The 23,159-nt window shown below is 48.6% G+C and overlaps 1 protein-coding gene across 1 annotated transcript in view; it reads left to right on the top strand.

The window, feature by feature from the left end:
- LOC307230974 (guanine nucleotide-binding protein G(i) subunit alpha-2) overlaps positions 1–23,159 on the top strand; it is an 86,776-nt gene that overhangs the window by 62,596 nt on the left and 1,021 nt on the right. Inside the window, exons 2-8 of the mRNA XM_080001481.1 lie at positions 1,910–1,952; positions 6,911–7,052; positions 13,902–14,062; positions 19,117–19,245; positions 20,567–20,696; positions 21,879–22,032; positions 22,209–22,430. Coding sequence (XP_079857607.1) covers positions 1,910–1,952; positions 6,911–7,052; positions 13,902–14,062; positions 19,117–19,245; positions 20,567–20,696; positions 21,879–22,032; positions 22,209–22,399 — 950 coding nt within the window. The 3' untranslated portion in view covers positions 22,400–22,430. The remainder of the gene's footprint in view (positions 1–1,909; positions 1,953–6,910; positions 7,053–13,901; positions 14,063–19,116; positions 19,246–20,566; positions 20,697–21,878; positions 22,033–22,208; positions 22,431–23,159) is intronic.

Genomic DNA, 23,159 nt, shown 5'->3' with positions numbered 1-23,159 from the left:
AAAGCTGCATTGTTGTTTGATTGCCTTCGACTGTGGGAGGAGAGGTGGTATTGGTGTCACATTAAATGCTAATAACTTGGTTGTACTGTTAATCACCCTCAGGCCCAAAGTACCAACCTCAAATGTTTTTGTTTGTTTTTTGACCAACTTGAATTATATTTAAAACAGAAAAACAAATGTACTGTGCTGTATTGGTGTTAATGGAAACTTCAATGTGATGGGCTGTAAAGGGTGCAGAGAACTTCACCATCACTTCTAGTTTCATGTTGTTCACTAGATTCCAAAGGGTATATTTACTACTGTCAATACTGCCGTGTGTGCGTGCGTGCGTGCGTGTGCATGTGTGTGTGTGTGTGTGGACCTGGTATCATTATACTTTGGGAACAGCTCTTAGAAATATCTGAAATCTTACTCACTTACCTTTGGCTCACCCATTGTTACTCCAGGAACAAATTCCGCTTTGTTTTTCCTGTTGGTGGTTGTTATTTATTCGTCCGTACGACAAATGATTAACCCTTCACTGAGATTCCAGCTCCTTATAGGTACTGACACACAGTCTATGTACTGTTTCATGGCTCCACTACACACAATCATCTCTAGAGCTACAGTAGCTTGGATTGGCAGCCTGTTGGCACAAACTAACAGATATATTGGCCCGCTCTTTGGAGTGCCTGCTGCATGCACAACCAGACCATGTACTTTCGATTGCGTGCTTCTCAGACCGCACGGCATCTCAGAAGTTTTAGCAGAGACTCTGTTCGCAATTTCAAATGACACTCAAGGCATCGTGCCAGATAACATTTCCTTCTTTCTCCTCCTCCCTGTGGTTGTCAGTTTGAACAATGTGCTCCACGAGAGTGAATAGATTGAGTGCTTAGACGCAGTGTGATTAGCCAACTGTCATGTGGGGGTACTAAGCGCTTGGAAATGGGAAACACGGGCACCGCATGCGACGAAAGGAGGGAGTCCAGTGTGTGAATGTAGCGTACGCTCCACTTTATCTCATCGCCTCTCGTTGGGTTATTCCTTAAAGTGTCTGGAAGGCGACAATCGCTGAGCCCGCGGACACGGTTGAGGTCTCGTCAGAACCGGGGCGTCTCGGACATCTCGTGGTTTAAGTTTGATCCCCATCGTTCAACATTTGGAGCGGGACTTAGTGGGGGGGGGGGAACGACGAAAATGAGCCGGAAAAATAAGTTGAAGAGTTTTGACGTATCTGGGTTTGGGAAGCAAGGCGAGTTGCGGCATCATGAACCCATATTGTATACAGTTAGTCTGGTTTTTTCGTCAGCGGGTGCACATTTGCATTCGGAGGGTTGCGCCACCTCGTAGTTGCTCCGCTGGACGAACAACCAGGAGACGACAGACCCGGGGGGAGCCGATGCAGCGTTCAGTGTAAGCTCGGAAAACCGTGCTGTCGTTTCAGAGAAGCCAGGAAACTGTGATACGTGCCTAACACGACCAAACTGCACCCTGTGTATTGCTGCCTGCCGCTATATTTATTATTGTCATTATTATAATACCTCTGATGTGTATGTATAGCGACCTCAGCATGAGACATTCCATATCAAACTCTCTATACTTTAAGGAAAAACTGCATATTTTTCCTCTCCATTCCGGGTTCATATACCATGAAGGAGTCTGGGTTGGCATCTGCCAGTAGAATGTATCCCAGCCCATCCTGCCCGGGAGCTTCATTGTGCGTGTGTGCGTGTGTGCGTGTGTGCATGTGTGCGTGTGTGTGCGTGTGTGTGTGTGTGTGGTGGTGTTGGGGGCGGGGTGGGGGTGGCTGAGGTAAGGCGTGTAATTTAAGGGTCCAGATGTGAGGCAGGCTCTCCAGCTGCCTGTTTACATTTCTCAGCCAGCGGGGGCGTATTTTTAACCTCGTCTCTTTTTGTTCTCTCCGCAGGTGCCGGGGAGTCAGGGAAGAGCACCATTGTGAAGCAGATGAAGTAAGTGATTTTACATTGTTTCACACTTCCATCCCATCGGGCCTGATAAATTGATGCTGTTTTTCAACCGGATTCAAATTTCCTTGTCGCCGCAAGTAATTTGACGCTGAGCCGTTTTCACCACAAGTGTTGATGAAAGACGACTGTCTTGTACTGGAGTAAAATGAATGCAGGAACTTTTTTCCTTAATTCTAAATGTGAAAAAGGCCAGGGCTGGGATCGTTATTTTTTCACAAAGGACACTGACCAGTACCTACAGTATGCTATATCTGGTTTTAGCCAGTAGCTAGTTGAAGTTAAGAACTTGGTTGAGAAAAGAATTACGGCGCATTCCTAGTCAACATGTTATACGACAAGTTTTCTATGTCGTATAACATCCATAACGTCTGAATTAGAATTACATTTATTTATATATGTCATGTATCCAAATGTGAAAATGCAGGGGCCAGGTGCTGGAAGCTGCAAGCATCTAATCTGCCAGTTGCTCTTGTAAAAGTTTTTTGACACTTAAGCTGCTTTCACACTGCAACCCTGAAGTTATCCAGACATTACCCGGAGGAGCCGTATGTGTTAACGCAAATGTCCGAATTGTTTGGACCGGACATTACCCGGACTTTACCAGCCACAACCCTAGTACAAAGTCAGCATAAGGTCTGATTGAGCTACTTGTGTGAAAGGGCAACTCCGGACAATGTCCGGTGTTCACGTGTGAAAGCATCTAACACATCCTCGAATCTGTCTTCCTCTGCATTGCAGTTGAACGTTCATGGGGGAGGTTTAATGCTCTGCTAAATGCAGTCTTCTTGCTCGCTGATATTGTGTTTTGAGTATATTTTTTGGCTAAGTAAGCTTGGCACCCATTTGCCCTGAGCCAACAAGCTGGAAATAAACCGCTCCCATGGAGATAATGCTCTGCCAAGAGCATACAACTATCAAGTGATTAGTTTGGTTGGTGGGTGGCAGTGGAGTTGGGCCAAGAAGTGTTATTGCATCATATTATTGCCGTCTTGATAATAAAATAAATGCATTTTAAACAGCAGTTTACATGTAAGAGTCATAACAGCCTGCAAATGCTGGTACTTTTTGAATACATATCATAACAGATTTCCCTTTAGCATTTTAGTTTTGTAAACCTAAACATGGACAGGAAGCCGCAAATGATCAAAACTCTTACTTCCATGATTCACTAGGTTGAATGGGCTCATTTGCTGTAATCTCAGCCGTGTACAGGAAGTGGTGTCAAAGCACTATAGTAAATCAAGCCCCATAAAATATGCTGTTAACAAACAAACAAACAAAGGTGTGACTGTACCAGGCTGGGAAACAGTTTACCCTGTATGTGTGTTGTTGTTTTTTTGTTTGTTTTTTCGTTTTTTTCTCTCCTCACGATAAATGCTTTTGCTTTTATCTCAGTTCAGTTTCTCCCCCCGTTTCACAGCGATGCAGGGAAGAGTCACCCTGTCCTTACCACTTCTGGCTGCAGGCTCTCTGGTCACTTCTTCACTTTTTGTTACACAAGATTTGCGGGACAGAGGAGTTACAAACGGAAAGTCTTGTGACACAAGCTCTTGGTGCCATTAGGAGGATTTATTGGCCTTTGCAGACCATTGTTGTCTCCACTCCCGAATTACGGAGCAGAAAGCCTCCAGTGTTCTGATACTTCAGATGCGTCGCAGTTGCTGCCAAACCCGTTTCCACGAGCGAAACCCTGGTTCGTTCTGATATGAAAATTTAAAATACGGTATGTAGTGTAAAACAACAGTGTAATTATAAACACCCCCCTTGTGAAGAAGAGATATTTAATGACGTTCGACATCGGAACGTAAACATTCAAGTACTGCAGGGCTTACTCGCCTCAGCCCAGCTGATGGACACCTAATTCACATTTAATTCATTTCAACATTCTGACGTCGGCTTAAAACTCCCCTGAAATTTTCGATGGAAACATCTGTTTGTGGAATCTGACAGCATCTAACAGCACAATGGGCCAGTCAGCGGTAAGCTGACCAGAATAAGAGTTGGGCCAGACCCCCTGGAAATGAGGCGCTTAACCCACAACCACATTCAACGGTGGATTTGAACCAAGCCTGAACGTGACAAACACCAACCCGTCCCCTGCGCGTGTCCTCGCATGCAGCCCGGATCACCAAACGCAGGGTTTTTTTTTTGTTTTGTTTTGTTTTGTTTTGCCCGTCACGCAGGTGTTTCAGACGTATTCACCGTATTCACCGTATTCACCGCCCAGGCGCTGACTGGAAACAAGGCCTTTATTCTTATCGTCGTCCAACGTTGTCCTCCTGTTAACGGGAAACATGCAGTGCTGGCTTAATTCATCCGACTTGGACGCGACACAAATTTCACAACAGGGTTGTTCAAGTACCCCCCCCCACCCCGCCCATACATCAGGGGTCTCCAGGCCCAGAGACACGTTGTCCCCATAGCTCAAAACAACAGGCTCCATGGGAGGGACAATTTGCCGGGGCTAGCGAGTGAATGCAGTGTGGACGGCCTCCCAGTTTCTGTCCAACATCAATTTGCCAGTGTTTGAATGTTTTTGTTTTTGTTTTTTCCTCAAAGGCCCAAGCCCATGTCTAACAGCCTCAGGCCAGTCATACGCAAGCATTCCACATCCAGAGCGAGCTTAATGCGTCTCCCAGGGAAGCCCTGGCTCATTAAAAAGTCTAAACAGGTGGTAAATCAATTCAGCAAGAATTAAGGCCCTGAAATTGCCTTAACAAGTCTTAAATACTATTTTTAAGGCTTGTTAAGCCAATTTTTTTTTTCGCTCGTCATAGAAACCAAATTGGCATGTATTCATTAAGAACAAGGACACTGAGGATGCTGCCGATCCCCAGAGGGAAAAAAGGCAAAGCGGGTTGAATACATTTAACTTTCTTTTATTTTTGATACGATAGACATGAATGTCACCCAGAAACCAGTGCGTTTAATTATGCTTAATATATATAAGAGGATCATTTTGTTTAGTCTTTGTATTCAAATATCTAGTTAATTTTTGATTCAGTTGGCATCAAAAAAAAAAAAAAAAGAGCCATAACATTTTATAATGGTAAATGTTACTCGCAGACACCACCTGCTTCATACGGCAGGATGCTGCTTCCAAATGAACTGAAAGTTTCCTGTTCCGTACGTCATTTTTTTCCTTTTTTTTTCTCCCCGCGCATCTAAATATATGCATGAACTGTCCTTTCCCATCTGCGTCACTCCGTGAGACAGACAGGCTTGACATTTTTAAAACCTTCCTCACCTGTCCTTGAACCTGGCTTTTAGAGGAGGAGGCTAAATATGGACGTGAACTTGTTGTTGTGGCCCCGGGGGGGGGGGGCAGGATTTGACGTTGCGGCGTGGAGCCAGGGAGGCAAAACATGTTTTCTTGCGGAAAGTGAAAGTAAAAAGGCAATCTTGGCAATCACAAAAAAAAAAAGAAAAACATTGAAAGAAGGTAAGAATTCTCCGCCAAGTTCTGCTCCCTGGTTTCATGGTGCCGGCTGGGACTGACGGTGCTGGCTGTGGGGGGGGGGTTATGTCGGTGGTGCCGGCGGTGCTGGCAGGTGCTCACCCGCCCGAATCAAGGGAATGAGCCGTGAGCATCAATATTCGTATCCAGGCCCTCGCTTGTGTCCCAAAGAGCTGACGCGGACACACCCGCGCCCGCGCATTTGGGAGCGACGGCCACGACAATGCGTTTTCGTTGAGTCCCGCGTGGGATCCCTTCTCGCGGCCCTTTGAGAAAAATCCCTTTTGGCACAAACGCGACTTCTAAGTGGTGCTTCCAACGGAACCGGGAGGAGAATGATGAAATATTTATTTAGATTGAAAGCAGCTCACGGCCGCTATGGAGCCTGGCTGCGTTGGCTGCCGTCACCATTACTTGTAGAGGAACGCTAAAACGAGTATTTAACATAAAAAGGCAAAATTTGGCTGCGGGTACAAATGACTCAGATCTAACCCTAATATAATATATTTTTTAGAACAATGTGAAACCACACATATCACATGGACACTTTCATTAGTGGCCCTGAATCCGAACCCAATGCATGTGCAATCTGTGGAGAATGCCACCTCCGACCTCACCGTCATATCAGGAATCGATGTGACCTTCATCACTTCCTGTTGGTTTTGCTCATAATCCTGCAGAGCCCACTTTTAACGCAACCGACGCCATTCGCAGTCCCTCCCATCCCCCCTCCACAGCACCTCTGCACGGACCCGGGTAGTTTTGGTCTTTTTCTTTTTTTCGGTCTCTCACTCTTATCTCCATTTTCCGACGAGTGAGCAGCTGGCCTCCTGCTCAGTGAATTCAAAATGGAAACAAAGCGCTCCAACTTGGCGGCAGTGAAGGTCGGTGCCTCTCGGTGGAGGAATCCAGCAGCCGTGGAGTTTGTGTGTGAGAAGCCATAAAAGGTTTGGCCTTGAGATTTTTATTATCTCGCAAACATAAAAAAAAAACTAACGTGCCGGTCCTTTCCTGAGCTCCGGAAAGACGTTCTCTCTGCTTTTCATCCGTCCGCGTCGCTCGCTAATCTGCCGAGGGTTTGCGGTGCCGCGCCGATGTTTGCTTTAGATCAAATCTTTTGTGAGGATTGCACGAACCGCGCTTCCCTTCCCAGCGAGCTCCATCGCATCTCAACGGAGTGTGGCGCGGCGATGGCCCCGGGACGAGTCGTGGCGCCCCGCGGGCCCCCGGGGGACGGAGCCCCCACAGAGTTCTCCCGGGTTCTGCGGCTCCCCTCTCCACCGCCGCTTCTCTGCCCCCGCTCCACACTCCTGTCAATATATGTATGGGTGTCCTTGAGCCGTGTAGCTCTCCGAAATCAGTTTCATGCGTTATTTATTTTGAAAATGTATTGAAATGATATTTGGATTATTTTTCCCTTGCGATTTGTAGTTCGCTGCCTTTTGTTTTAACTGTATTTCTCATCCCCCCCCCCCGTTCCCAGGATCATCCATGAAGATGGCTACTCAGAAGATGAGTGTAAGCAGTACAGAGCTGTCGTCTACAGCAACACAATCCAGTCCATCATGGCCATCATCAAAGCCATGGCCAACCTCAAAATTGACTACGAGGACTCTGCGAGGGCGGTAGGTCTCTCGCCGCATTCACAGGGTTCACAGACCTGCCAACCTGCACGCATTTCATGTACCCGCCACCCAGCTCTTGGTGAAAACACGCAGGTATGAAATGCCAGCTGAAACTACGCCAAAAAAAAAATATATATATATATATTTATTTGTTTGTTTGTTTGTTTGTTTGTTTATTTATTTGTTTGTTTGTTTGTTTGTTTATTTATTGGCATAGTTTATTTATATATTTATTAGCTTGTTTGTTTGTTTGTTTGTTTATTTATTTGTTTGTTTGTTTATTTATTTATTTGTTTGTTTGTTTGTTTGTTTGTTTATTTATTGGCATAGTTTATTTATATATTTATTAGCTTGTTTGTTTGTTTGTTTATTTATTTGTTTGTTTGTTTATTTATTGGCGTAGTTTATATATATTTATATTTTTATATATATATATATATATATATATATATATATATATATATATATATATATATATATATTGGACCAGATGCTACAACCTTGTGTCTGTGGTTCTGTAAACCCTCCCTCTCCTCTCGCTCTCTCGACATCCACTGATACGGAGCGCAGCGCTGCTTCATTACGCACCGAGGCGTATCGCTGCGCTCTGAGGGGAAACGGGGAGTGGGGCAGCGATGATCAAGCGCAAAAATGTGGCCGCAACGTTAAGACGTGAAACGTTAGCGATAGAGATGCACCGATCGATCGTCCGGAATCGGTTTTTCAGCTTGGTCGGCCGTGACCGGTGACCGGCCGATCAGTGTCAGATATATCAGTGTGCCAGCCAAATTTACAGCCTGATACGGTGCTCATGTCGGCTGGAGGCACTTCAGGCCAAACCGAGATGATTAAATAAATGATTCATCTGTCGCCCGACAATGTTCCAACATTGTGCAGACTGCATATATCACTGTCACTACAGCGGAGCGTCTGCTCTGCTTGTTCCTAGTGCACGAACTCTGCTCGGGATGAAAGGTTTGACTCTTTTTTGAGACTCTGTTCTTGACCAGTCACTCGGTAAAACGAGCCGTTCCATTTGATTCAGGTGGTTTAATGCACGGTGAGCGAAGGAGAACTTCCAGTGAACGCCAGCGAGAAGAGTCGACCATTTATAATTATTATTGTAACTTTATTTTTGCAACGATTGCAATTTATCTTGGAATGGCAAGTACCATATAAATATAATAGAAAGGTTTTGTTTGCACTTAAATGTGAAAGAGACTTTCATTTGAAGTTTGAACTGAACATTTCCTTGTTACCGTAATTATATGTTGTGTCCGTCTAAAATGTAGTAGGTAAGTTACAGGTTGAATTCTACTGAAACTTGGTGACAGTCCCATATTATATTGTATTGGAACTCAGTGACTGTTCCATGTTGTATTTTATTTTATTGGAACTCAGTGTCCTCATGTCACTCAGTTTTCTATTCTATTATTGTTCCATAGTGAATAATTAACAATAATAATAATAAACACACCATGTCAAAATCAACGATCTCACTTTTGTGGTAACTGTAAATGACAGTGTAGTGTGTATGTGCAGCTGTCCTGTCACGTGAGCGTGATCAGATCACGTGATGTGTTCGTCATTGACGTGCGGCGGATATACTCAATGAGACCAAATCACAAGAAAATTTGATTTCTCCGATCTCGGATGTAAGCTCAAAATGATCGGACGACAATGCCAAATATGTTTAAAAGTCAGGGGCAAATTCCCAATGGGATTGCGTGGCTCTTGCGGCCGCTAGAGTGGCGCTTGCGGCGCAAATGACAGAGAAGCAAGCGTCTAATTCACGAAGCGTGCGTCTGGGTGTGCCGCTGCTATTTGCACCTATTTAAATGAGGTATTGTGTATACATTGGGTGTAAAATGGGCCCCTTTCTATGCAAATGAGCCCGGTTGCAAATAGTGCCCGATTGACAAACACCGGCGCTAATGGCCGCACACAGTTAGAGTGACGCGATTAACGTCCGTGGAGAGCTGGTGGTGTCTGCGCGAGACCAAAGGGAAAAAAGCCCGAAAAAAGGCTCCGCTGCGCCGTCGTCTTCAGAGGCCTGGTGCAGCTGAAGCACGTTCATGAGGGGTGTCGCCCAGACTCCCCGGCGATCTGTAAATAAAGTCTGACGTCATTGTTAGAATTCTTATGGCTGCCACGTCGTCCGGGAGCGGTGCAAAAGGGCCGTAGTGGTTTTCAGAACACGCTCCGAAAGCAACTTGTTGAAACTTTGAATAATGTACCAAAAGGCGTTACAATCGTTGATAAAAAAAACAGCTCCATAATTCCTACTAAACCCAAAAGATAGAGACCTGCTGGCCGTGTTGGCGCCGGCGTTTCATCAGTGCAATGTCTTTTGTGAATCGGTCGCTAAAGACGCCGCAGGTAGTGGGCGCGACGTGTGTGCAGTTCATGGTGCTGCGAGCGGCCGCAGTACGTTTCATCCTCAACATTCAACATGCAGTTGAATGAAAATCGGAATCAGCCGAAATGAGAATTGACAGGTCAGACTTTTACAAAACCAGACATCGGAGTCGGCCAAGAAAATAGCGATCGGTGCATCTCTAGTTGGGAAACATGTTCAGTAACTTTACCAGATGATGCATTTCAAGGGGTATATCCTAATGATGTGAATTTCTATACTGTTTATAGTTGTTTACTGTATATAGTTGTATACTATATATAGTTGTATATAGTTGTATACTGTATATAGTTGTATTCTGTATATAGTTGTATACTGTATATAGTTGTATTCTGTATATAGTTGTATTCTGTATATAGTTGTATACTGTATATAGTTGTACTCTGTATATAGTTGTATACTATATATAGTTGTATTCTGTATATAGTTGTATACTGTATATAGTTGTATTCTGTATATAGTTGTATATAGTTGTATAGTGTATATACTGTAGTTGTATACTCTATACAGTTGTATACTGTAGTTGTACACTATATATATTCATCCGTAGTATCTCATAGTGAGTAACTGATGGAGTCATTTAGCTGCAGGAACTCAAACACCACGCAGACTCCCTGTTACACTGTCGCGGTATTTCAAATATTTTTCCCAGGGTTGGCAGGTCTGGGTGAAGCACAGAAGTAGACAAATATTGTGATGACACACTGTACACAGAATTGAAACATTTATGGTTGTATCAGTAATATGTGCACTGCTTCAAACCATAAAAAGGGCCGTGTTTGCTGGGGTGGAGATACCAGTAACTTGGAGGTTTGGCGCGGTCGGCAAACAAAGCACCTGGACACCAAAGACCTGCAGACGGAGACGTTATTTGCCGAAACTCCTGTTGGTCACCATGAGAGGGGCGGAGCTGTGGTGAATGTTGCCGGCAAAGGGAGCTGCTTGAGCTACCGAGACACTGGGAAACGTGTTAAAGAACGGTGTCATATCACCGCACCCCCAATCACCACCAAAGGCCCCACCTCTCCCCACCCGCCGGGAAGAGCGGAGGCTGCGGAAACCAAGCTGCTCCCACCGTCCCGTCCCGGTGCCACGCGGCACCTTTCCACTGGATGAGACACGACGGGTCGCAGACACTGGGAGATGGACCCCTGCTGTGCCGTGTTTTATGGACAGAACAGCCTTCCCACCGGGCACTAACCGCAGAAAGAAATTAAAAAACAGACCAGTTACTCGGAGGAAGAAAGACAGGCTCTTTTTTTATAGATTCTTTCGTTCAAGTTAGAAGACGTTGTACAGCACAAGGACATTGGTTGAGTGCTTTGTCCAAGTATATTTGAGCACATTTGGTTTTCACTCCACGTGGACGTCATCTGTTACATGTTCTGCTGTAGATAAGAACATATGAGCCTTTTAGGGCGGCCCCCTCAAAGTCAACAGCTCTGATCGCCAGTCAGAAACCCGTCAGTCAACTGAGATTCCTCAAGTTGAGCAGTCCTTTTTTGGGCACAGGGATGGCACAGGGATGGCGCAGGGATGATATTTCGATGATGAATTATGAATATATTTTTACATGTGTGAATTGTCTGCGTCCAGACCCGGACACGGCTCTCTGGTGGCGGAGCGCTGAGCCCCGTTCCCCCAAATAGAACAACTAGAAACAGCGTGGGGGACGAGGCCGACGCGTAGACTCGCCGGGGAGGGAGCCGCGGAGAAAGTGTCCGGGTTACACCGGGTTTCGCTCCACAACGCTCCTTACGCACTTGTCTCGTCCCACAAGGTAGACATCAAACAAAAACCCAAGTAAAAGCACCCTGTTCTGGCGGCGCTAATCGTCGGTACCGTCGGAGAGGCAGCCGGGGTGTGCAAAATGCGGCCGATCGCTCTCTCCCTGCGCCAGCGGGCGACCGCCCATCTCACCGGCGGGAAGAGCCGGGCTGGAGTTGGGTACAGCCCCAGAGGCTTTTTAATGGGTTTAAATCACAGAAATCTCTGCTTCGTACTTTGGCACGTGCATCTCATGCTCTTTCATCCACTCTGCTTCATGCAGTAATACCATTTTCTGGATGACCTGCTCTGGGTGTACAAGGTGTTGGGTGGTAAGAGTCTTTGGACTGCCTGGCATGTCAGAGCGGGTTTGGTTTGAGGTCGCTCTGCATGGGAGATTTTCTCAAAGGACGGAGGACGAGCAGCTTGTCATGAACTCATTTAGAACTTGAGCCGCGTCTCGCCCCCCCGCCCTCAGGGGGGGCCTCCGATAGCATCGGCCATTCTGCAGATTTCAATCAAACAGACATTTCTGGAGGGGTTGCTGTCAGCACTCAGCGAGGCTTCTTTAGTAATAAAATGTGAAAATGTGTGTATGATTTTTAAGGAGAGCCAGTCGAGCGGTCATATATCCACAATATACACCCAAGCATGATGACTGGACATATAATTTAGCTTTCAACAAAGCCAAACACCCCCCACACAAACTCAAATAGACCCGAGGCAGAGCTCCAGGGCCAGAAAGTTAGAAATGAAAAGATGTATTAGTTAGGGTATTTGTATATTTAAGTAAACTTGTGCACAAGTGGAATAATATCTAATTTGTTAATCTAAATGTGTACTCCAGTACCAATACTAAACAAATATTGTGAACATTTTAGTGACATTTATTACATTTATTACATAACATAATACAAATTTAAAATCATTACATCAGTAGAAGAGTACGAACTAAAATAATACTATAAGTAAAATAAATACATACAAGATATGGTGCTACACATTGAGGTACTTAGGTACTTCTCGATAGATTGTGGGACAGACAGGCTGTAAGGCTCTCACAGCCCCTTCCCCACATGCTTAAAGGCACAGGCAGTACAGTAGGTTGGCATTCACACATTGGCCTCCTTTACGGAGAAGGAACGTCCTCCACCCGTCCTCCACCCGTCCTCCACCCGTCCTCCACCTCTCCCTGTCCGCTCGTTCCCTCTCCGGCTGCGCCCTCCCATGCACCCCGCGGGGAAGCGAAGCGCTTGTACCCCATGTCACCGCGCTCAAAGCGCTTCATATTCCCAAACTGACATCCACCCTGTCGTGCCCCTCGCCTGCCTCATGTCTTCGGGTCTGAGCGGCGTTTCTACGAGACATATAAAGATCTGTCTCCGTAGAGACTGGACGCCTTCCAGTTTCCCGTCTTCAATTCGGATCGCACGCCATGTTTAATTTTCTTTCTTCCCGAAAACAAATCTTTTTTTTTTTTTTTTTATATATATCTGTACGAAATAAATATTCCCAAAAAGCCCCTGTTTGTGCTTTATCTGGATTCGGCTTCACCCCTACTTTACGGCGATGTTGCTGCTTCCATTCGCACACACTCCCGTTCGCAGCCGAACCGGCATTTCCCCCGTCAGTGACACCGGGTCGAGAGCGGGTAAAACTGACGCAACGACTTTCACGGAGCATGGAGAGGGCCTCCTCTTCCCACGTCTCAGCAACGTGGAACATTGCCAGTGGACTAACAGCTCTCCGTGCAAGCGGGAAAGGGGCTCACGATGAGTACAGGAGATGAAGAGGGATCTGCTCTCAGGAGTTGTCTCCAGGAATCCCTGTGTTTTACTTTATTCGGAAGCGTCGCAGTCGGTACTGCATCTCAAAAGTTGAACCTTCCATCAATCAAGTTGAGCCGGTGGGTTATGGCTCATTTTGCTCTGACCTTCCGACAAATTCACATAACCTCGAGTAACGCGAGTGTTTTGAATCACCCGGAGGAAAGCGACTCACTCTGCCGATAGAAGGGTGGGAGGGGGGCGAAGGGGCCAGGAGTCTGAGCCGGGCGGAAGGGAGGGTTGGCGGTGAACTGCACATCGGGATCCGTCACCGACGGCAGTCAGTGGAGCAGCAGCAGGAGGACTCACTTCCACGTATCCCTGGACGTCATGCGCCGTCTGTCCCGTTCCCGGCGGTCCTGGAACGAGCGCACCGTGTTTTATCTCCGGCTCCTCTCTCTCTCTCCCCGCCCTAGTCCACGCCCTGAAAGGAGGAATGCGAGGGCAGGGGCTGACCCGCGCACGGGCGTGGAACCCCTGCAGAGCCGGTACCGTGTCAAAGGCCCCCCCCCCCCATGAGGTGCTGTGACCGGCGGTCCAGGAGGGTGTGCTTCACGTGCGGGTGTGAGGGACGGCGATGGGAGCCGTGGCGGACACACTTCTCATGCTCTCTCTCATGCTCCACTGCGGTAGAGCGCCTTCTTCTCGCCGCACGACGACCATCTCTGCGTCTCGGCCGTCTTACCTCTTGATACCCCGCGGTGGCGGGGCTCACCATCGGGCTCGTGGAAGTCAGGCCAGACGATGATGACGGTTTAAGATGGATTGTGATTCATCGCGTTTTTAGCTAACCCGTCTAATGATTTATCTCTCTGTCTGGTGTTTACCTTCCCATGTCAGGACGACGCCCGCCAGCTCTTTGCCCTCTCGGCGGCGGCAGAGGAGCAGGGCATCCTGCCGGAGGACCTGTCCAACGTCATCCAGCGGCTGTGGAGCGACGGGGGCGTCCAGAGCTGCTTCACACGGGCCCGCGAGTACCAGCTCAACGACTCTGCAGCCTAGTGAGTCCCCTCTCTGTTCCACGCCGCGTAGAATCGACATTGCAGATTAGAGATTCCGCCTTCTTGATTTATCTCTTGTAAGAATTTAAGACTATCTTTGCGGTTTGGCTGATTATAGCAAACATGAAATATTGTATTGCAAAAAAGAAAAGGGCGTTCTGGAGTTTCCTTTTGTTAACCCAGTGTCGTCTACACCCTAATCCTACGACACGTGCAACGGTGGAGCGGTTCAGGAGCAGCTGTGACGCAGGTTGAGAACCGTTGAGAACGTTCCTCCTCTCATCAACACCTCCAGGGAAATGACGATCGATCATTTGCCTCCTATCACTTATGCCTCCGAATGTAGAGCCGGGGTCAGTGTTCAACTTCAACAATTTCCTATTAATCAACTTTTTTTTGTTCAGAGGAACTCTATAGAGGTAATCAATTCGATCGCTCCGGATTTGTGTGTAACCACAGAAGCGTTCTTTCTGGGGCGGAGGAAGCACCAAGAGCAGAAGTGTCTTAGACAGGAGACTGATAACGCCCTGACGTCTAAAGTGACGTGCAGAAAGGTCTGCAGCTGCGTACTACTTTTTGTTATTGTGAATATTATTATACGTTTTTCCGTCACAAGCTGTAGTTTACATATACAGTCTGCACATCATCGCAACAGCTGCCTGGCGCTTATCAACACAATCTGAATTAAATGTCATGTTATTTAATCATGCAAACGGCTCAATTAAACATCTGCACACACTACTGCACGGCACGGTGTTATTACTGTATGTCTTACGATGTGCATGAAAGGAGAGCCCGCTCCTCGAACTGGGATGTCACCTAACAAAGCACACAAACGTGGCTTGAATACAGGCACCAGAGTCAATTCATTTCACCCCCGGTGCTAACATGCATTCACCATCCGCGGCTGCTTGCAGGCCCCGGAGCCGCCTGGTGGACACATCCATCCACTGCAGGCCACGAGGACACGTTTCCTGTCTGCAAACGGTCCTGGACGGCTAAAGGGCAGAGACACATCTGGACCAGATGGACCTGTCTCGCGACAGGAGACGAATGGATGTTTTTAACATTTAGAGATGTTGCAACAGGCGGGGAACGCAGTGGAACCGCTGTAGTGGAAGCATTCAGTATGTTTCATCTTTTCGCCGACATTAACGCCGCCAACTGTTCCCCAAAAACAAGCCTTTCTGCGATGTGAGAGAATAACAGGCCTTTCACGACACAGGCAGGTGTTTACTGTTTTCGCCAGGGGCGTTCCAGCATGGCTTCTGGGTTTCGTTCTATTGACTCCGCAGCTTTCGGCGAAACCGCCGCCGAAATCTGTTTCTGGACAAACAAGAGACGAGAAACACTCAATCCAGTTGCCGACTCATCTCTCATATTAGATCTACGAGGCCTTGTTTAAAAGTTTCTTCCCACTTCTGTCGCCGTGCTGCAGCCGGGTGGGAGACGCCGCATCGGGACTCTCACGCGCAGGGTTTTTTTTTTTTTTTTCTTTCTTTTTTTTTGTTTCATGTGTTTACATCATAAAATAAAATAAATAAATACATCTACAATACAAAAAAAAACTGCGCTATTTCTACCGGTTGTGTTTGGAGAAACGCAGAGGGGATCGGTGGGAGCAGATGACCATATAAAGGAATCTGCAGGGAGTAGAAATAACATCTGAAAACCGAGCGTCCAGCGTGTGTGGAAGCCCGGGCGCCTTGTTCACGGCCGTTACTTCCTCGTTCCTTCGCCTCATTATTTAACACTGTGGCCCGGGCTACATCCAACATCCCACATCGAATCGTTAGCCACATGCGACGGAAAATAATGAAGAGCATAGCGGGTCGCCCTTAACGTACACGTAACGTAACGCCTCTGTGGAAGTTGGTGGGGTCACGTTTTCTTCCTCCACCTGCTTCCTTCTCTTTCCAGGAAACTCTTCGCCCTTGGAGGGCGTGCGGCAAAAAAAAAAAGGCGACATATTTTCGATCTCCTGACTCATAACTGAGTCATTTTGTGGCATCTGGCCGCTGCGGGGATGATTTGTGTCTATCAATCCGTCTCCCGTGACACTGGCCACAGGGGGGCCTCGGGTCGGCGGGGTTTTTTTTTTTCCCTTGTGGGTTTTTTTTTAAGCCGGTCACTTCACGTTTGGGGCCGTGCTAATATTTAGTGACAAGGCTCATTGGGGGCCGCGCGGTCGCCCGCCGCCCCGGGCCGTCAGCTCGCACCTCCCGTCCGCGCCAGCCGACGCGCGGCTTCGTTACAGCAGCCGACGCGCGGCTTCGTTACAGCAGCCGCCCCTCGTCTCGGGGCGGCGCGCTCCGGCGTGGCGGGGTAATGAGCGGAGAACAGGTGGTGATTGCGAGAGGGGGGGGGGGGGCGGGCCGGTGGGCCGCCGGGAGGCACCGCTGGCAGAAAAAAGGAGGGGGGGGGTAGAAGGGGGTTAGAAGGCCCTTCTGCAAGCCGGGGCGGAAATAAAGCCGCTCTTGTTCACGGTGCGGCGTCGCAGACACGTCAGCGGCGCTGCAGACGCATTTAGGGGCGCGTCTCGCAAACCATCCCTGAGCAGAAGAAAGGAGCCTCCAGAATGCTCTTGTTCCCACGTTGTCGGGGACAATCTCATCACAGCTCCTCTGGATCCTCCCCTTCGCTGTTCCGGGAACGGGGGGCCTTGTCTCCATGCTCTCGGTGACCAAGAAAAAGTCTTCGCAAAAGAATGACCTTTGAGGTGACTATTTCAACCTCACAACAGGAGCTTTTAGTGGAGTTCACTCTCAGCTTTTTGAAATCCATTGCTTTTCATACACATTTACAGATTTGATTTGATTTTTATTTTTCCCAGGTTTGTTGAAGTGCAAACCTCCCCTGCATTCAGCGGTAATCTTAGCTTAGCCGTCGAGCACTTTTCCCCCCTCCAAGCATAATCCTTCAGGATCCAATTAATATTTGAGGCTCCTACGGCAAAAAAACAAAACAAAAAAATACAAAACAAAAAAACGAAGCGAGCGAAGCGAGTGACCTCACAAGATCTGATTGGTGGACTAAAGAATCTTTACTTGGCGCGGGGTGGAATCACGCTCCGGCGGTCGCACATGTTGCACGAGAGGAAGGAGGGAGCGGCCGAGGCTTTTTAATTTCTACACCCGGGACAAGGCTCACGCATGGCTGCACACCTGGTCCGACCGCGTTACATAACGCGGCGCCTCTCACCGCGATTGAACACTCTGCCGAGAGTGAGGGATAATCCCCCGTCCCCAATCACTCCCCGCGCCGTCCGCGGTGACACAATGACAAAGCGCGGCTTTCCGTACGGTCAGTAGATCATCGTTGTGTACACAGGTGAACTGAGGCGGATTATCACTGCTGCAGTTGTCATAGACAGGCACGCACGCACACACGCACACACACACACACACAAACAGACACACACACACACACATGCACCGAGCTGTCAGTCACCCAGACCAGACCACCATCCATCATCTTGTCATGGAACAGTTGGCTTCTTCAAAAAAAGATTTTTTTTTATCGCTAAGAACGACCGCGTTGCTTAACCAACAGCAGCTTCCCTGCAGCTGCTGCTGATCAGGGGCGTGGCCCGAGCCCCCCCAAACCACTAAATGTCTGAATGTCAGATGTTTGTTTGTTTGTTTGTTTGTTTGTTTGCCAGCGTGTGTGTGCGTGTTTGCTGCGTTTTGTTTTCTCACTCTGACTCCAGCTTGGATTGCAGAGACTCTCGGCATTGATCTCCCGGATCCTCGTTTTCTATTTGACGACATTCAACCGGCGCCGTGTTTTTCCTGAAGCGTGGTGCTGTCACCTCAGGGTTAAACTGATCAAAAAAAATATATATGCCAACGCAAAGTGACATCGCACGTTTACCCGTTCAGATTGATTTGCCGCAGTACACTGCTGGTGTCATAGTTGCATCAGATTTCAGGCAATTAAATTCCCTCCGGGTGAACATCTAATCCTCGGCCTCTTTGGCGCCGAGAAATGTGTTTTGATGAGCTGTGGCGCGTTGCTCAGCGGTGGATCAGCGGTGGATCAGCGGTGGATCCCCCTGCGAGCTCCCTACAACAACATGCAGAGTTTGGATTTGGTTTCCTCGCTGTTTGAGGGCGTTTGATGTGCTGATCAAGTGAAGCCATTCTGACTGAAAATCATTCTTATTTGATTCCATATATAGTGATTTATCTGAATGTAGAGACAGACAGACAGACAGACAGATAGATAGACAGATAGACGGACGGAAGGACGGACGGACGGATAGATAGATGGATAGATGGATAGATAGATACTTTATTCATCCCCGAAGGGAAATTGCAATGTCCAGCAGCTCACATCAGCTCAACAGGCGAAATAATAACAAAGCAATACAATACAAATATGAAAAAAGAGAATAGCAATATATGGAAAATTTTGTAAAATATACAATAAACCTACCAATGCCCAATAAAAACCACTCTGCCAATATACACTAAACATAGTGATGAACAACAGATATAAGCTAAAATAACATTAAAAAAACCCCAATAAATAATAAAAACGAAGATGAAAGACCAGAAAAATAAAAGGTCCTGTACGAGAACAAAGGGAAAAAAACAAACAGACACATTCACGTGCAACGAACCTGACTTTAAATGGAACCCTGGAACACCAAACAAAATGCCAGCAATGAGCCTAGCACCAAAACCACTGGATTCGAATCACATTATGGTGGTTATGCAAATGGTTTTTCGAAGGCAACTCCCCCGGTGTCACCTCCCCTGTGGTACAAACCTACTCCCGATGTTCACGACTACGCTCCGCTCCTCCCTATCCTGTCACGTTGCGTTGTTCAGGGAAACTCTTGAGACTGTTAGTATGAGATAACACTTTATTAATCACTGTGGGCAAATATAACACTTATCTGTGTGTGTGTGTGTGTGTGTGTGTGTGTGTGTGTGTGTGTGTGTGTGTGTGTGTGTGTGTGTGTGTGTGTGTGTGTGTGTGTGTGTGTGTGCGTGCGTGCTTGTGTGTGCGTTTGTGTGTGTGCGTGCGTGCGTGCGCGTGCGCCACAGTTACCTGAACGACCTGGAGAGGATAGCCAAGGCAGACTACATTCCCACCCAGCAGGACGTGCTGAGGACCCGCGTCAAGACCACTGGAATCGTGGAAACGCACTTCACCTTCAAGGACCTACATTTCAAGTGAGGCCGCCCTTCCTCTTCTGTCCCGTCCACCTGTCAGTCTGTGGTGCCACTGCGTTTGTATTAAAGGGAACCTATTATGCTCCTTTCCAACAAGTTGATCTAGCTCCCCAAATATGGTTTTGATATATATATATATATCTATTTTATTTTTATTTTTTTTGCCACTCAGATGATGCATTCTAGCCATTCTAACATGCCTCTAAACCGCTTCCAGGACGGGCTATTTCTGTGGGGTGGAGCCACCCTCCTGAGGCCCCTAGTTCTGTGAGCCAATGGGGGACTGAGCTTTACTTCCGGGTACCGTTGTATTTAGTCTGCTAACTAAATACACTGGAAATACGCTGATTTCACCTCATCAGTCCACCAAAAGGTCTTTCTGAACAAATTCGGGAGCGGCAAATTATCAATCCAGTTTCTGAATCTTCCCTCGCATTGGATCTGCAAGGCCTCATTTGAAAGTTTGTTCCGACTGTTTGTTTCCGTTCATCTCTTGTTGCTTCGGGGGAAACGCACAGCGCGTCACGCACAGCGCGTCACGCACGTCCTCTTATTTCCTTTTTTTCAAAGAAACGCAGCGGAATTATTTCCCGAACACCAACGTTCCCATCGTCTGCCGTTTCTTTCTTCTGCCGACCGTTGGTATTAGTTCCTCTTTCCTTTAAAAGATTTGTGCTGGTCTGTAAAAACCAACAGAGCGGTTGCCAGCCGGGGGGGGTGGGGGGTCTAATTCGACCGAGGCACCAGGCGACGCAGGGAGGGGACGGCAAAACTCAGCGGCTTGTTGCACCGCGTGCTCTCTGAAACGGGCGGCCACAAAAAAAAACAAAACGACCGGGTCTGATTCCACAGTTTAGTATGCACCGTGCGCCGGCAGTGAAAAAGTGAGTTTTCCGCCGCGGGTCTCCCTCAAAACCGTGCGGGTTTCTCCCTCCCTCCCTCTCGGGGAGTCAGTCTCACGTCCCGAGAGCAGAGTTTTCTTTTGTTTTTGATCTGTGTTGGTGCAGAGTGTGGGAGGGAAGTGGTTCCGCCTTTGTCTGACGAGAACAGGCTTCTTAGGTTCGTGTGGGACCGGATGTAGGTTTTTTTTTGTTGTTTTTTTCCTGTGTCGTTTGAGAGACTACCGGTGTGGACCGCCTCCCAGATGACGCGCGAGCGTCTCGTCAGGCGGTTCCGACACCAATTTCACGAGCGCGCCGCTTCCGACATTAACGGCGCTCGGCGCCCGCGCCGGGGCTCGGGGGAGCAGATGATGGAGTTGGAGGCTGATGAACTCTTTAATGGCTGCAGCTGTAACGCCGCTGTCCGTGTGCGCACGCAGGATGTTCGACGTCGGCGGCCAGCGGTCCGAGAGGAAGAAGTGGATCCACTGCTTCGAGGGGGTCACCGCCATCATCTTCTGCGTGGCCATGAGCGCGTACGACCTGGTCCTGGCCGAGGACGAGGAGATGGTGAGGGGCGGTCGCGCAGACACACACACGCACACATACACACACACACAAACAGGCACACACACACACACGCACACGGACGCGCACTCATGCGCACGCACACACACACATGCTGAGCAGTCTGCACGCACACACAGGCACACACACAGGCATGTGCGTGCGCACACACACACACATGCACACACACACACACAGGCACACACACACACACGCACACGCACGCGCACTCATGCGCACGCACACACAGGCACACACACACACATGCACACACACACAGGCACACACACGCACATTCCCCATTCATGTGATCATCTATCACCAAAACAAAAACATCTCAATTGTGTGTGTGTGTGTGGGAGGGATGTATATGGTGTGTGGGGGTGCGTGTGTGTGTGTGTGTGAGTGGGTGGGTGGGTGTGCGTGTGTGTGTGGGGGTGGGTGTATGTGTTGTGTGTGTGTGTGGGGGGGGTGTATTTGGTGTGAGTGTGTGTGTGTCTGTGTGTGTGTGTGTGTGTGTGTGTGTGTGTGTGTGTGTGTGTGTGTGTGTGTGTGGGAGGGATGTATGTGGTGGGTGTATGTGTTGTGTGTGTGTGGGGGGGGGGGTGTATTTGGTGTGTGGGTTTGCGGGTGTGTGTGTGTGTGGGGGGGGTGGGTGTGGGTGGGTGTGTGTGTGTGTGGGTGGGTGTGTGTGTGTGTGTGTGGGTGGGTGTGTGTGTGTGGGTGGGTGGGTGGGTGGGTGTGTGCGTGCGTGGGGGGGTGTGGGTGGGTGGGTGGTTGTGTGTGGGTGGGAGGGTGTGTGTGTGTGTGTGTGTGTGTGTGTGTGTGTGTGTGTGTGTGTGTGTGTGTGTGTGTGTGTGTGTGTGTGGGTGGGTGTGTGTGTGTGTGTGGGTGGGTGGGTGGGTGTGTGCGTGCGTGGGGGGGTGTGGGTGGGTGGGTGGTTGTGTGTGGGTGGGAGGGTGTGTGTGTGTGTGTGTGTGTGTGTGTGTGTGTGTGTGTGTGTGTGTGTGTGTGTGTGTGTGTGGGAGGGATGTATGTGGTGTGTGGGGGTGGGTGTGTGTGTGTGGGGGGGGGATTGTGGGGGTGGGTGGTTGTGGGTGGGTGTGGTTGTGCGTGTGTGTGTGTGTGTGTGTGTGTGTGTGTGTGTGTTTTTGAAGCGGTTGATAATCCCTCCGTCCCTCCCAGAACCGAATGCACGAGAGCATGAAGCTCTTTGACTCCATCTGCAACAACAAGTGGTTCACGGAGACCTCCATCATCCTCTTCCTCAACAAGAAGGACCTGTTTGAGGAGAAGATCGCCCACAGCCCCCTGACCATCTGCTTCCCAGAGTATTCCGGTACGCCCCCCCCCCGACCCCCCGCCAGGCCGGGGGGGGGCCTTTCATTAACCCGGAAGATTTTGCGTTCGATGACAGAGGCCTCCCTCTCAGCGAGGCGCTCCTTCCCAATCCTGTTCGCTGACCCTGTTTTTTTTTCTCCCCTGCCCCGGGCGGCGCTGTGACCTCCTCCCCAGGCCCCAACAAGTACGAGGAGGCGCAGGCCTACATCCAGACCAAGTTCGAGGACCTGAACAAGAAGAAGGACACCAAGGAGATCTACACCCACTTCACCTGCGCCACCGACACCAAGAACGTGCAGTTCGTCTTCGACGCCGTCACCGACGTCATCATCAAAAACAACCTGAAGGACTGCGGCCTCTTCTGAGCACCGGGACGCCGGGGGGGGGGGAGCGGAGGTCAGAGGCTTTGAAGGTCGCGGGGGGTCGGGGGGGACACGCCTTCGTGTCCGGGGGAGGTCCCGCCCGATGGCGACGGGGTGACCCGGTGTCCATAACCCCCGCGGCGTTATGGACACCGGGGGGGGTTTTAGTTTAGCTGTCGCACCTTGCGTCACGCCGGGTACTTCTCGCCGGGTCCTTGAGGTACCTTGACGTGCTTGAATTTTTCCGTCCTCAGGAATGTATGTGCCTGGAAATGCCTGGAAAATAGCCCCTTTTGTGCTGAAGTGCAAGAAGGTCCTTGATAAAAAATGCGATCGTTGAAAACCTGTGATACTCCCCTGGTTTCGTTATTGAAATCATAACGTAATAAAAATGTTTCCAGAATTGCTTTGAGGACTTGAATTATGATCGGCATGTAAATGGAATCCAGCTGGAAATAGACACTTAACAGTCGACAATGAGATTAATAGTAGATATACTGTACTGTAGATATACTAATATAAATAATAGACAATGAGACTAAAATTACATAATATTTGAATGAATAAAGATCACATTGAGAATTGATTATATTTGTTTTGCGCAATGTCCCTGAAAATGATCATATAGTGCTTAAAAAGGACTTGAAAGTCCTTGAATGTCATTTTTTGGATGCCAGAACATACCCCGATCGCGGCGTAGTTCAGGGCGACGGACCGCGGTGCGCTGGGCTCGCCGAACTTTGGATTTGGCATTTTTCCGATT

The sequence above is a fragment of the Zeus faber genome (assembly GCF_960531495.2).
Source record: "Zeus faber genome assembly, chromosome: 5".
NCBI classification, from domain to species: domain Eukaryota; kingdom Metazoa; phylum Chordata; class Actinopteri; order Zeiformes; family Zeidae; genus Zeus; species Zeus faber.
This window is presented reverse-complemented; position numbering and strand designations above follow the sequence as displayed.